The 15,288-nt window shown below is 35.4% G+C and overlaps 1 protein-coding gene across 1 annotated transcript in view; it reads right to left on the minus strand.

Annotated features, from left to right (window-relative positions):
- FAT1 (FAT atypical cadherin 1) overlaps positions 1–15,288 on the minus strand; it is a 104,244-nt gene that overhangs the window by 59,932 nt on the left and 29,024 nt on the right. Inside the window, exon 3 of the mRNA XM_053975606.1 lies at positions 7,352–7,666. Within this exon, the coding sequence (XP_053831581.1) occupies positions 7,352–7,666 (315 nt within the window). The remainder of the gene's footprint in view (positions 1–7,351; positions 7,667–15,288) is intronic.

Raw genomic sequence — 15,288 nt, forward strand, 5'->3', positions numbered from 1 at the left:
TGGGTGTTGGAACCAGATGAGATTTAAGGTCTCTCCCAACCCAAGCCTATGTTTCCATGACTGCTGTATCAGAACATGGGAAAATCGAAAGAGAACTTCACTTTCTTTAAATCTTGGTTTACAACGCAGATCATGCAGAGTATGACCTGAAGTTTTTATGTAGTTCCAGGGACAAATAAAGGAAAAGGAAAGGACTGCTATGGTTCCCATTTATTTTCCCCATTTTTTTCTTTTTTCAAAGAGATGTAAGAGAACAAATCAAATAAATAAATAAAGCCCCAACACCACCACCTAAGATTTAAAAGAAGTACTCTCTACATAAATACTTTCAAGTAATTTTTAAAATAGCTGCCTCTATTACAGCAAAATTTCTACATTTGCAGATGCTAAATCTCCAAATAATGTAGAGTAAGTGGATATGAAAATATTGTTAGAAATTTCAGATATGAACTTGTTTTCCCAGCTACAAAATGACCTACCACTTCAAATGCTTCTGAAAAAGGAAAATCAAAGTAGCTTTTTGCAGAATTTAACTCTTTTTACAAACATTTTGGCTAATTCTGGTTATATTTTCAGTAAAGAAAAAAAAAATCTGTTCTAGAGACAGTATAATCAAGTACTTTACTTTCTCTGCATGTCACAGGTAAACACTTGAGAACATGAAGGCTGCTACATACACTTCGAGCTGTGTGACATAAGTGAACAATAATTGAGCCTGGCATTGCTTACCAGCTACAGAAGTTACATGAAAAAAATTCAGCATTTTGATCTTTATTTAATTTTAAATCACGTAAGCGTGCAATATACCAACACTGGTTTTATCCAAGTTCCAAAACATTACGTCAATTGGGATTAAAACCCACAAGTAGTTAAACAACAAAGATTTCCTTTGTTAAAATGAAGCCAATACTACTCTGTGGTCACTGACCCTTCATTTCCTCACTAAGTAATTCTCCAGTGTTATCGGAAACCCATGGAAGTTGTTTGCAGCTGTACCCATTTCCCATTTCACTTCGGTCTCCAAATCAGACAGACAGACAGACACACACACACACTCTCTCCTTTAAAGGTTACTGTGTAAAATGTACAGGATACAGCTATGTTCTGAAATGGGTGATTACTCAAAGCTTCTGCTGAATTCCCCAACTAATATTCTTATCTAAATGGACTATCTCCTACACCATAGGATTACTAATTTCCTTAAAGGTATGTCTATAATATTCTCATAATAATACCAAACCACTTCATATATAAATTAATATAGCTTTACAACACTCCCCAGTAATTAGGTCATGCAAGTATTTCTATTTTACACCTGCAAAACCTACCTATGAGAAAATTAACAACTGAAAATTTATTTTGGCATTCTCATGTCCAGGCTGTGAACCCAAGTCTAGTTTTCAGAATTATGCATCACTTTCATGCCAAGTTTCCTTAAAAGCATAGAAAGCTATACTTTTGTGATCAGCATTTCTGCTGATCTGAATTAAAATTGTTATTTGGCACAATATTCAGTACCCCTCTTCTTCATTTGTCTTCCTCATTTGCTATTATTGCTTTATATTTCTAAGATAAGGCATGACTTCTCAATAAAGTGGTTTTTGCTATCCAGACCCAATTCCCTCCCCAAGCCAAATCTGGTTGGCACAACAAATGTAACAGAAGTCCTGGGGAAGTGGAAAGAAGCATAACAATTGGGCAAAAGATCAGAAATTATTTCTAGCCTGAATATATGTACAAAAGATTGGAAGGGCCCGATAAGGATACCTGGTTAGGATTCAATTTTCTTGTTCAGTAATACGAGGGAGAGCTGGAACTCTAAGCAAATGCAGATTTTGCCATTTTAGTGTGCATGCTGCACTTATAAAACAGTATAACCTTCTTTCAGGCACCTTAACTCAGCAACCTTTGAGATATTCATCATATAGAGCCTGTAACACTGTAGCAGCCATATTTAAAAAACATGGCATAGCAAAAATATTTCATCCATATGAAAACTGATACAGAGTTCAGGGAATTCAATGAGCTTTTTTTGTTTAGAGAGAATTCAGTCTAATGTCTCTAGTTCTACAGCAATTTAGGAAGTTCTCCCTAGCTCTTCAATTTCTATGTTTTATATATGACTTGCTGAGTTACTGTTAGTCATTTAAATGTTAATAACTTCTAATTTCACAAGATGTTTGCCATCCAACAATTTAAAATGTAAAGCTAGAAGAAAAATACAAAATGAGAAACAATGATAGGAAAAGAATTTGGCTGACAATGTCATTCTGGGGAACTGTCAGCACACATTTTAAATTGGGACCTTGTTTGCAAACCACCCTTACAATTCTTACTGGGTGCAACAAATATTACATATTTCATGCATGTCCTACCCTCCTCAGACAGAAAGAAATTACATGGTTTGATTGAAAGCTTTTAGTAAAATGAATACAATAACTCTTTTGAAGAGACAACAACAGATTGGTTTATAAATATATAATTTCTAAATCCAAATAGATTAGAAATTATAAAATCATAATTCATTGACTCATAAATGTACACTTATATACAATGGTATCATCAGCTACTACCTGTAGATACCATACTAATTATCTCTTCCACCTTCTCTAAGAAAGCAATCCTGCTATCAAGTATCATCCTTCCAACACTTCTCAAAAGCAAAAAAGCAAATTAAGATATTTTAATATGAAAGGCACAAAGATGAGGAAAAATATACATTTTTCTACTCAATAGGACTGTGTTCACGTAAAATAGAAACATTGAGTAGTTTATTCCAAGCACTAAAATAATCAATTGTATTTTGTAAATACAGACATGGAGCTTACATCTATGATCCATGAAACTTTTCAGTTCTACAAGTACCCAAATAGCTCACAAGCAAATAAACCACACCTGCAAGAAACAGAAATAGTACTAAAGCAGTATTATACATACCATATGTATTACATGTGCTTATAAAAGCATTGTATCTGCATTTTAAGCTCCAAGGCACAAAACTCAGAACTTGTTTACTGCTATATATAGTCCTTTGCTGTACATGAGTGTTGGTACACGTGCAAATCTTTTCTGAGCCTCAGTGCAGTAGCTCTAGTGTTAAGTGCTGAGATTAACCACACAGTCCCAGGACGTGTTCAGAACAGCCACCAAATTGTGCAACTTTTTCCACCTAAACGTATTAACATGAGTTGCAACTCTTCCACCTTGTCAATTACTTCTGTACTTAATTACAAGCTATGTTGAAAGAAGTTAAACAGATATAAAGTAGTTATTGTAATTTGCATGTTTGTCTGCAATTGTGTTCAGATTAAGCATGAAAGTTGTGGAATTAAGTTTTTGTTCTCATTCTTTCTGGCAAGTAATATTATGATAATTATTCTACCTGCACAGCTCACATGTACAGCACTTTCTTGTCATTGCATGGAAATTCCAAAGATAAATAAAATGTTATTTCATTTGCTTTCATGAAAGACCAAGTATATGTGAAAAGATTACAGAATATCCTGTGCGGTAATTTTTGTACCAAAAAGTGAAATAGCATGCAAAGAAAAACTTAGCAGTGTTTCCATAAGTGATTTTATAATTATTTGAAATATAAAATAAATTTTTAAGTGTCAGTGAAGACTTAGTGAGAGGGGTACTTAGATTACAGTAAGAAGAATGCAGATACTACTTAAGCCAGTAGCATTTCTGAGAAACAGATCAGTCAGCAAATAGTTCTTGCCATGAAAAGAAATCCCTTCTTTTTTGTGAAAGATGAACTATATCCTACAAAGATCCATGTCACTGAGTTTCTAAAAATTCAAAATTATTACATTAAGACACGGACAAAGTCTGGAGTCCACAAAATTCTAGAAATGCATTCGCTACATCAGGAGAACAGAATGCAGTGTTTCACTTGATACATGTTATGTGTAGGTTGTTTCTATTTATAACCTGTATTGCTACTATGTGTGAGAATTCCAGCCATGGACCACAATAACATAACATTAAATTTTATAAAGAGAAAGGAAACAACAGCTCCTTGACTAGGAGAAGAGATAATAACACATTACCACCGGAGCCGTATTTTTAACACTCACCCCGTATTTTAAGAATCCTAACACTAGCTTTTAGTTGACTTGAACTGAATGCCATTACAGTCCTCAACTCACCTTTGGGGATGCACATATTTTACTCATACTGTCACTTTCAATGTTAAAACAGGATACAGTTAAAAAGACTTGATTAATATTCCAGCCCTATCTCCTCTGTGGTTGGAAGGGAAACTTGGGGCCCTGGGGAAGGTTTCTCTTCCTTGGACAAATAACTTACAGTGTGATAACTTCACACAGTACAGCAAGGATAATATACACACATAAGCAAACAAGACAAGACTTGATCTCTCCAATTCTAAACAAATGTACTCTTCAGCTGAGCCCTCTTTTAACTGATTGGGGAAGATAAAACACACTGTGTTATAATTAGAACAATAACCAGTGTCTTTTAAAGTGTTCTTTCAACTCCTTAACATGTCAATTCTATTGAAAAGACTTTCACACCAAATATATTCAGATTAAATATATTCAATATCTAATAGACAGAAGAGAGACTTGGGAACTTATGAACCAGATAACCTCAGTTGAAAACTCAACCCCTATGTTAGTGCCCACTGCAGATTAACAGTTTCAAACTGGTCATGTACAGGATAGGCAGTATGGCCCATTAGAGCACACGAAATGGGAAGACAATATATACGAGTTATCTTTTTAATAGCCATTGAATTATCTGACTACACTCTAGGAACAAGTTTCCCTTCTCTCCTCTGCCCACCTTTTCCTTTTCATTATGTTTAAGACGTCTGTCTAGAAGCATGTCTATCTAGCATTACAATTTTAACAGTAATAGACACCAGTGAAGGGTGGTATGAATGGCACATGATAGGTGAATACCTAAGCCTGGGCCTTCAATTATATTGAGGGGAAAAAAATAATTTTCTTCTGCTGCTTGTAAATCAGAGGGAGATTTTTATTCCCAGTGCTTGTGTTCTGAAATATAATGCTTAATTATTTCCAGCTGTCCTTTTGCTTTTTATACTGTAACACCAAAGTGAGAAGGACTGTGGATTGCACTGCTTGCTTCTAGTGTATGCATGCTACAATAAAGGCAGGTAAGAAGCTCTCTTGACAGAAAATCTTTATTCCTTTTCTATTAAGTGCTCCTTATCACTACACCATCTAGTGTGTTGAGCTCTCTCTCTCTCAAGGTCCCTTTCTAATATAAATGAGATCACAGTAAGCTACTAACATAGAAAACTGCAAACTCTGTCCAAAGACAAGTCACAACCCTCCAGTGCCCTAATTCTACCCATTAAATAGGAATAAAGATATTTCTTTATGTCAAAACTTTGGCAAGCAGGTACAGTGGTGTCTTTTTCAAAACACAGTTTGGAAAATGCCACCTGATGATAAAGGGGGCTGAAAGGGGAGGACAAGAACAAAAGAAAGAGGAAGAGAAAATGACCTGTAGGAATATTTAAGGAAACAATAATCAAAAATATCTGGCCAATTATACAGTAGTGATGAAATGAATGGAGGTAGAATTTATGTTCCTTTGCAATTTCAATACTGCAGTCACTCGCTTTTTTCCACCCAACTCACAGGAAATTTTATTCCCATTTTATCAGTACTATATTGAGACAACAAAAAATATCGAAGTGACCGGCAAAAGAACTTCTTCAAAATCAAAAAGAGGAAGGAAGTAGATAAAAAAAAGATTTTTTTTTCCTTTTGCATCATGTAAATGAGATAAAACAGAGACACAGAGTAAACAAAATAGAAATAAAGCATACTAACACTTTCTGCATTCACTTTAGAAGACTGGTTGAATTTTTCTTGTTTTACTTGTCAGGCTCCCTTTTCTCTAAAACCTACATTTTGTAAATATAGTGTTTAGATGAAGGCTTTAACTATACTAAATATCTTCTGTTGCTATAGCTATTTCATATGTCCCTCTTGGCAGTGTTTTCACAGACAAAGACACTGACACAGACAAAGACACTGACAAAGAAGCTATTGGCAGAAATAACCCAAATAACATATCTGTGTTTGCACTCAGAGCTTTGCAGACACAGCAATTGCAATTGATAAAGCACACAAGTCTTTCATACCCTGAGCTGAAATAGCTACAAAACAAAATGAAGGCCATAGCCTTCAAAACTTTTTTTCCAGTCCATTTTTGCTCCTTTAAGTCCCCTGAAATTGCTTCCATGAATGGGCAAGAGCTAAATTAATAAAGCTTCTACTGCTCCCTTGTACTTACTGGGTTTGTAATAGGTTAAAGTCGCTCACTACACCTCTGCAGGACCTCTAATCTAAAACTCTCTGAATTGTGAGGAAAAAAAATGGTTGAGTGAATCAGAGGCATCTCTCATAATTTTTACTGTGAAATAACATATAAAAACACAACATATAAAAAGCTAAACTGGGCACAACCTGGCAAAAAAAGGTTCTTTTCAAGGCATAAACTGTGGGGAAAAACATCCAGTATGTTTTTTATTTTCTTCACACTCAGAAGGAAGGCATGGTAGGCAACCCTTAAAATATTTTCAGAATTACTGGGTAGCTTCAGTTAAGACTGATTATTTTGCTTCCCATCTGTCTGTCCTACACACCTTTCACTACCTGCAATTCAGTTACTAAAAGGTTACCTGGTTCTTGTGTTTGTACTCTCCTGTTAAAACCTCAGTATTTTTTTCTGAAGCTTTCCAAATAACCTGTGAACTCAGACTCTTTATTTTCACTGAATAAAAACCACACCTGAAAATAATCCTCCAGATTATGTATTTCTAGTAGCAGCAATAGTTAACTAGAAAGTAAGTATCTTTTGACTGGGAGACAAGCGAGTCTGCAGATAGTAAATGGCTTATTTTGCTTAAACTAACACAACACCCTCCTCCCCCACCAAAAAATAATTTTAAAAGAGGCCTGACAAAAAAAAAAAACAAAACTATGAAGACAACTAAAAACAATTTGGATGAAACTAAACAAAAATATGGGTTTTTACTGTATACTTACTGCACTCTAAAAATGCATGGACATTGACCAGTCTAGAGTGGAGCTACTCAGAAGTAACCCTTCACAAAACATGCCTGATGTGGATGTCAAGTACTTTGAACCAAGTGCTCCACTCTTTTCTATATGTTTGTATAAGTTACTAATATTGACACAGCCTAAAACACCAACTTAACTCCAGCTATTGTGAAAGCATGTTTTCCATGTTAAACCAAAGATTTTGATTTCACCTGGTTTATGCAATTATGCAAACACATTAATTTATTAATACATAAAATAAAACACTGTATTGTACTTACCAGTTTTGGGGTTTATTGAGAAGAATCCCTGTGGATTTCCACTTGTAATCTTGTAGGTTAATTTTTCACTTGAGCTCGAATCTGGATCAAATGCCTCAATCTGAATGACAGATACATCTTTAGGTGAGTTTTCCATGACCTCTGGGTAATAAACGGGTTCTGTGGTCTGAGGAGCATTATCATTAACATCCCCAACTTCTATGTAGATTTCAATGAATGATGACAAAGGCACAACGCCTTGGTCTGTTGCATAAACAGTAAGCCAGTAATGTGAAGTAGTCTCACGATCCAGGTGATCTGCAGTCTCAATAATGCCTGTTTAACAGGAAGAAAGATAAATAGAAAATGCTTGATAAGTATACAGAAATGTATAAAAATACAGTAAGCAACAAGTTTAAGTAAATTAAAAATCAGAATAAATAAAAGTTCAAAATAACCAACATAGATTCTACAGTGTGTGCTAATAAACACACACATATATATTAAGGCTAATCTGAAGCCACAACAAATAAAATTACTATAACAGTTTTCAGCAATTATGCATCACATATTAAGACAATATATTACTTGATTTCCTTTCCAATATCATTTGAAATACATCAGTTAGCACTATTCATAAAATTGGTTTTGCCTAAAAGATTAAATCAAATATGTAATTCACAATTTTTTGGTACTTGAATGACCCTCTTTACTCATTACAGTAAATTTTATACTATATTAAGCTATCTGGTTTAGATGCCAAACTCTTGACCTCTTTACTATTAATCATATTAATGAGTAATCATCAACTACTTAAATGTGGAACATTTTTATCTCTGTGACCACATGAATTATTTGACTGAACTTTCTTTATGTGCTGATTTATGTTCACACAGACATGTCACAGAAAAGAAAACAAAAGTTATATCAAAGCTAACCTTTGCCACATTAGGACTAACCAATGGTTGCCACTACTCTGGAAATGGAAGGCAGCAAAAATAGCGGCAAAAATCTGCTCAATCTTACAAACATAAAATGAATTATCAAATAAGGAACTACTATACAAATCACAAACTTAATAAAAAGCTGTCTGCTGAGCCTACAGGAGATTGTCTAAGCCAGAACTGACTAAAGAATTTACACAGCATGAAGAAATACAACTTTATTTTTACAAGCAGCTTACTCTACAGGTACAGCCATATTATGCATGCGTCAAAAGGCTATGTGGTATGGTGTAACTCGTAAGATGGGGGATGAATATTGAATAGAATCATGGAGCCATGGCAGAATACAACTTCACACTTTCCTTTCCTGATCCAATCACTCCTACAGGGTGTCTGATTTGAGACATTTTCTTAATAGAACTTTAAATCAACTTGATACATGTCAGGATGAGGAACAGAGTAAGCCCTTGCAACCATTTCAGTGGAAATTTTGAAGGGCTTTGTCATGGCTCTTACTATTTGTTATACACTCACACACCAGGACTAATCGGGACTGGAGCCAAGATAAGTCAAACTATCACCATGACAGCCAGTTTTGGACTCTGGATAAAGCCACATAATGTGAGTATGCATAATGTGGCACTTCTACTGAGCTCATTTACTTCACGCAGATACATATATCTCTATATACTTACATATACACACCATCAGTCAAACAGGATCTCAATAAAACTACGTCACTGTTTTCACAGGAGTTCTTTAGGAAAGGAATTTACTCCAAGTATTATGTCCTTCACACACTACAGACACTTTTTTTAATACATTATACTGACTGAGCAAAATATTAAGGAATTACTTATTTATTCATTACTTTCTTTGCCTTGTGAATAGCTGGTCTGACCATGGCAGGTTAAAATTTTAAGATGTTGATAAGATCACTTCAGAAGGGCTGGAGGGGATTGAAACTGATGCTTAAACCTGCAAACTCCCATATATAGAATTTCAAGCAACATAGCATTTCAGAACTACCACCAGATGTCAGTGTGGAAATTGGCTTAATATAGTGTCAAAGGCTACAGAACTGGGATAAAAAGGAGGGGCACTGCAATTTCAAAATACCCATGCATTACATACAGTCTATAAAAGTTTTCCTGAAAGTAAACTACTAGCTTTATAATTTTTTTATTTTTTTTGCGGAACAACATCATCAACAACTAAGTTCAGATGTTAATACTGATATTTCACATTTCCAGTCTCTCTGCCTCAGTATTTATATTTTGTTTGATGACAGTTTTTCTATTACAACAAAAAGGTAATACTATCCAGTAGTCACTGGATTTGTGTACTGGTTACCTGAATAGTTTCTGCATAAATGTATTAATAATGTTAATTTGCTAAATTTCTTAATAATGGACACAGCCTTGAGCACTCAGTAACCCAGATTCTACTTTGTAACTCATGGCACACTTTTTGCATGACTCTACCTTAGCCAGGAGACTTGCTTGAGAGTAATCAAATTTGTTCCTTATTGTGGCCTCACTTCTATATTTAAATGCTGGATGTAACATACAAGCATGTAATCTTAAATCTGGGTAGACTCTATGTATGCCTTGGAAAGTTCTGTAAACCCTTCATATCCTACCAAAGAGAAGACTGGATTGTATTAATTCCCTTCTAGCAAGGGTTCCAGCAATGCTATTTTATTACTTGTGATTTGGGCTGAAAGGAGCAACTGTTTTCATTTTACTCATCCCACTTTCTAAACAGTAGCTGCATCAGAACTGGCATATTAATTTAAATATAGCCTTGACTGATTTGAAAGAAAGATAAAAAGAAATGAAGCTCATTTCCTGCAATCTGCTCACCTAACATTTACAAATTCTACCTTCCCTAGTTATCAAAGTCCTCCTCTAGTAAAAGGATGACTGAACCTATTTTGCTTTTGTAGCGTATTAGTTCTCGAATGTCCATTCCCTTAAGTCACATGCATCACACGGAATGAAGAGGGGAAAAAAAAGTACCACACCCAAAAAAATCATATCTCAAAAGGAAATATGTGGAAAAACTTGCAGTGTGATACAGAGAGCATGGGCAACTTTGTCTTTTGGTTAATTTTTAACTCCAAATTAGATCTGCACATATAATGTTACTTCTGTATATTTTCCACAGACTTTGCAGTGTGTTCAATAAAAGGCTTAGAATCTGTCTGATGATCTGACCACTGGATGCATCATGTAACACAGGTTCCTCAATAGGATAGCTCTGGCTTTCAGAATGTCCCAGTTTCCTACAGGGGCACTCACACTCTAAGCATGCATTAGGCAAAGTAACAGGGAATTTCATTGGTTTTCCATTTTTCTCATGTTTCTCACTCAACTGATCCTGAATTTGAGGGTGAACATTTTTTCTTTATGTGGCCTTTATAATTCCAATCTGAAATAGAAAACATCCATGAAAACAATTTTATGATCAGTCACCTACACAAAACCATCTACCTGTTTAACACTAATCAACAGGTTAACTTCTGAATGGATTTTTTTTAAAGGTACAAAGGACACAGTTCAGAATAGATGGAATAGACAGGTATGAATATGCAAGTTGGGAAACTTGTATTTGTGGATTACCTACCCCTGTAAGTGTTCAAGGCCAGCTTGGATGGGTCTTTAAACAACCTGGTCTAGTGAAAGGTGTCTCTGCCCATGGGCACAGAGTTGGAACTAGATGAACTTAAAGGTTCTTTTCTGCTCAAACTATTCTACAATTCCATGATTATTAGAGACAGGCATTGCAGGTAAGTGGATTATTTTGACAATATCAAAAATGAAGACTCAAAATAACATTCCTCTATTGTAAAAGCTACGAAAAAGGGAACAGGAAGATACAGAACAAAAATTTCCCTTCAGCCTTCACACAGAGAGCTATGGAGGAGAGGCCACCACACCTAGCTCTGCTCATTGCTCAAAGCCGCAGGCAACAGCAAGGGAAGGGATGACTGGTCTATTAATATGACTCAGCTTTCTTCCTGATGTTTGAACCCAGCAATAAAATGGAAGAGATATACTAATCCAGCACACATCTAGGGGTGGGGGCAGGCTCAGACAATCAAAAGTTAAATTTCTTCTGGTTCTACATCAGCTTTTATATCACAAAGTACAATCAAAACTAAACACACATAACTATATGAAGTACTTCAGTTTTTTCTCTGCCCCCTCAACAATCTGATCTTACATCAGTAATTACAAAACACCATCCTATTGTCAGTACTCCACTTGAAATTGCTCCTGCTTCTGAAAGTTTAACACTAAATCTTTCCTGATTTTGCCTATGAGAACATTAATGGCTTCATTTTTAATTTCTATTGAACAATAATGAATAAAATTGCATGAAAAATTCAGTAGCCTACTACACCTTCTAAGGAACACAAGCTCAAAAAATTGACTGATTACTTTTAGCAATTGTAACAATCATTGTCCTATCAAATCATAACTATAGAACCAGTCCTTTAAGTACCATTGGTCCTTGTCTCAGTTTTCTGCTTTTGCAAATGTTGACTACAGTAGCCTATCTTACATATTAGGGTAGCATAATTAGGGTATGCTGCCTGAAAGCCAGCACTCAGCACATTAGTTTATGGAGTTTATAAATTCACTGGTTTCTAGTTCCAGTGGTTCCCAATGTAACTGATCAGGACTCCTATATCAAACAGAAATAATAAAAGAATCCAATAAGAGTTAATTTGTTTTAATCTTGCAAACATCTAGATTCATTAAGCATCAGTAAGATGTTGATCATATCATCAGTTTCAACAGCATGTTTTAGCTCCTAGAAAGAATTTTTCCTTTTCTCTTAGAGTGGTATTAGGCACATTAAGAAATACACCTTAAGTGCCTCTATTGTATCTTCAATGCTGTAAAAGCTCCATCTCTGCTCTTCTCCCATTTACAGAATATCTTTAATCAGCAGATTTCCCATCCATCCTCTATGCTAAGCCAGTTGGCTAATTTTGACTTTTACAAACCATTTGCTTTTTATGTAGCAAGACAAGTTGAGAAATCTACTAACAAATCTTTCACACATATGGTAATCATAAAGACTTGCAAACATTGTTATTCAAAACATAAGGTGAAGTGAGGATTCAAAAAGCCTTTTTCACTTGATTGGCTGTGCAATCTTAAAACCTTTCAGGTGGTCAGGATAAAAAGAAATTTAAATTCAGTCACTAACCACCAGAGGGGAGCACAAAAGAGCTCTGATGAAATGTTTCTAAGTCATCTGCAAGAGGATATCAGAACTCATTTTACAATAGTCATATGTCTGAAATTTTAGACGAGGTATTGTTCCCACTTGATGCAGTAGGACTTTTCTATCAATTTCATTAAAGGAAGGCAAAAGTCCTAAGTGACTACTGTAGAATATAGTTTAGACAGAAGTTAATGTGGAGGAACAGGATGGTATATGAATACAGAAATGGAGGAAAGTCGAAACAGTAATCCCACTGTAAACAAGAACCAACATTTCACCTAGTTTAAATCCCAAAACACAAATCACTACAACCAAAGTCACTCTTAAAAACAAAAATAAGCATAAAATACACCTCAAATTTGACACTCTTATATATGCCAATTTTATCCAATTAACAAATGCTCAAACTATAATACTCCCAATTCCCAGGGATGATCCTCCTTAAGTGTGCTTATCCATAAGAAATCTAATTAACAATATTAATGATTCCATAATGGAAATCAAAACCTGCAATCATTTCTCAGCAAAGCATGAAAATGCAGTTTAGCAGAATTTGCCCTGGGAATGACATTTGAAACAAACTAAGAAATCCCTGGCCTGGAACATGATCCTTGAAATCTGATTACAAACTCAATTAATCTAACTTCTAATAAGTTAGGTAAATCAAAAGGCTTCTTCAGCTGCTTTAAAAGCCATTCGGAGGGCTAGGGGGAAAGCAATATTTTACAAATTGCATGAACAAAAGTTTTGATCAAATATGACCTTCAATAAACAACCAATTCAAATCTAAGTTTCAAAAGCCAGTGGATTAAGCCTGTTACAAACACGGAGACATGCTGTCCTCAATGGCACTAGACTGCCAGCACACCAACCCAGACTGCAACTGTCCTGAATTCTAAACAAACAGCAAGTCACTGCAGGGTAAGCTACCACTAAGGCCTGCACACTCTTTTAAACTAGAGATAAAATTGCTCAGCACATACTGCAGTTCACTATGTGAATCTCTGCTACCTCAAGATAGGCAACACATGTATTTTCCAGAAGTTACTACGTGAACAAGGGTCCAAAGGATCCCAACTCCCAAAAGTTTACTTAACAGTTTTTCCAGGAAAATTTCTGCTTTACATTTTGTGAAACTTTGCTTAAGTTGTTGCTAAAACAAAGAAAGAGTTTGTTAGTGGTTTGGCTACCTTCCTAATTAAAGACTTATTTAATAAAATACTGTCATGCTTTGGCTTCTAATGTTATACAATTCAAAACAGACAGTTTTCAGATTGTTACTAAAATCTCTACAATTGCATGGCTAGAATAGGCCAGAAACACAAAGACATTTTATAAAGTGGTATTTTCAACTTCTGATTTTTTGTGCAGCTCATTTTATTTGAAATAGCATCTATTCCAACCAATAACTTTGTTAATGACAGTGCAGTTCTTCAAACATATCCAGATCAAACATAGATGAACACAAATTACTTCCTAGTCATCTCTTCCTATATGCTCTATTTTTCCTAGATTTTTTCTTACATTATTACCTATCATGACATGATTAACATTTTCCTGAGCTGTATAAATACAGAGGCTCTAGCAGAGAAGACAGGATAAAAAAAAAAAAACAAAAAACCAAAAAACAGTCCCCACCCCTCAAAAAACCAGCACCCACAAGAGCCCAGGAAGGAATATCTGGCATAGGAAAAGATGCAGTGCTTGTCTGCTTCTCAGCAGATCCCAGAGACCTTAAAGAGGAACACATCCACACTCTCTTATCCTCCTTTTCCCCTTGAGTAACTTCCAGAGGCACAGTCAAACCAGGACAGTTGGCAAGTGCAACCCTGTGTGCTCCTATGTGTTACACATAGGGGTTTTTCACTTGTTTTTTTTCCCTCCACTTTATGATCCCTGTCAGAAATGCTAAGAAGAAGGAAGGTGACTTGGAAAAAAAAGTGCATTTGTTATTAGTTATGGTATCTACCCACACAAGATAAAACAGACTACAACAGACTATACTGCACTATTTACAAGTACTACACCCATCTGTAATATTAATTGTGGCCAGTGTCATAGCTCAGATTCTTTCCACTTTTACAGCAATTAAAAAAAACCCCTCTATCTGTGTTTCTGTTAACTTCTCAACTTCCTTCTGATAACTTCTGAAGCTTCTGGTCACGACTATAATCTGACATTGGGAAATGCCTTGAAGCAGCAGTCACAACCCTACATACCAAAAAATGTTTTATAATTTGAAGGTTTTGAAACATGTAACCTATTGAACTCTGAAGAAAAAAATTATTCTTTCCCTGAGGCCACTGTGCTACTGAAACTCAGGCCTCTACCAAGCACCAGTGTGTAAGAGACAACTAAACCTTAAGCCTACCATGCTTCTAAAATAGCAGCCAATGCTAATGTCAACAAAATTTAATAGTATTTTATCACTCAAGTGATCACTAAGTAAAACCAAAACAAAGACAGCACAATATCACATCGGCCCTAATTTTATACAGACCAACTATCCTTAAGCACTGAAAATTTTACGTATGTCCTACCACAAAGACAACAAACTATTCAGTACATAAAACATCATCTGAAAAGCCCAAAATCTCCATCCTGGTAAGTCCATGAAACAACCTCCTTCTAAAGAAGGAATGGAATGAGATTCCTCTTGCAAAAGTGAAATGTCAGCTCATCCACTCTATAAACACAGCAGTATACCAAGAGAGGCACTGCACTCTAACTCCTGAAATATTTAAGACATGTGGCAGGCAGTGTGAACTTTTT

The sequence above is a fragment of the Vidua macroura genome, chromosome 4, assembly GCF_024509145.1.
Source record: "Vidua macroura isolate BioBank_ID:100142 chromosome 4, ASM2450914v1, whole genome shotgun sequence".
Lineage (NCBI taxonomy): Eukaryota > Metazoa > Chordata > Aves > Passeriformes > Viduidae > Vidua > Vidua macroura.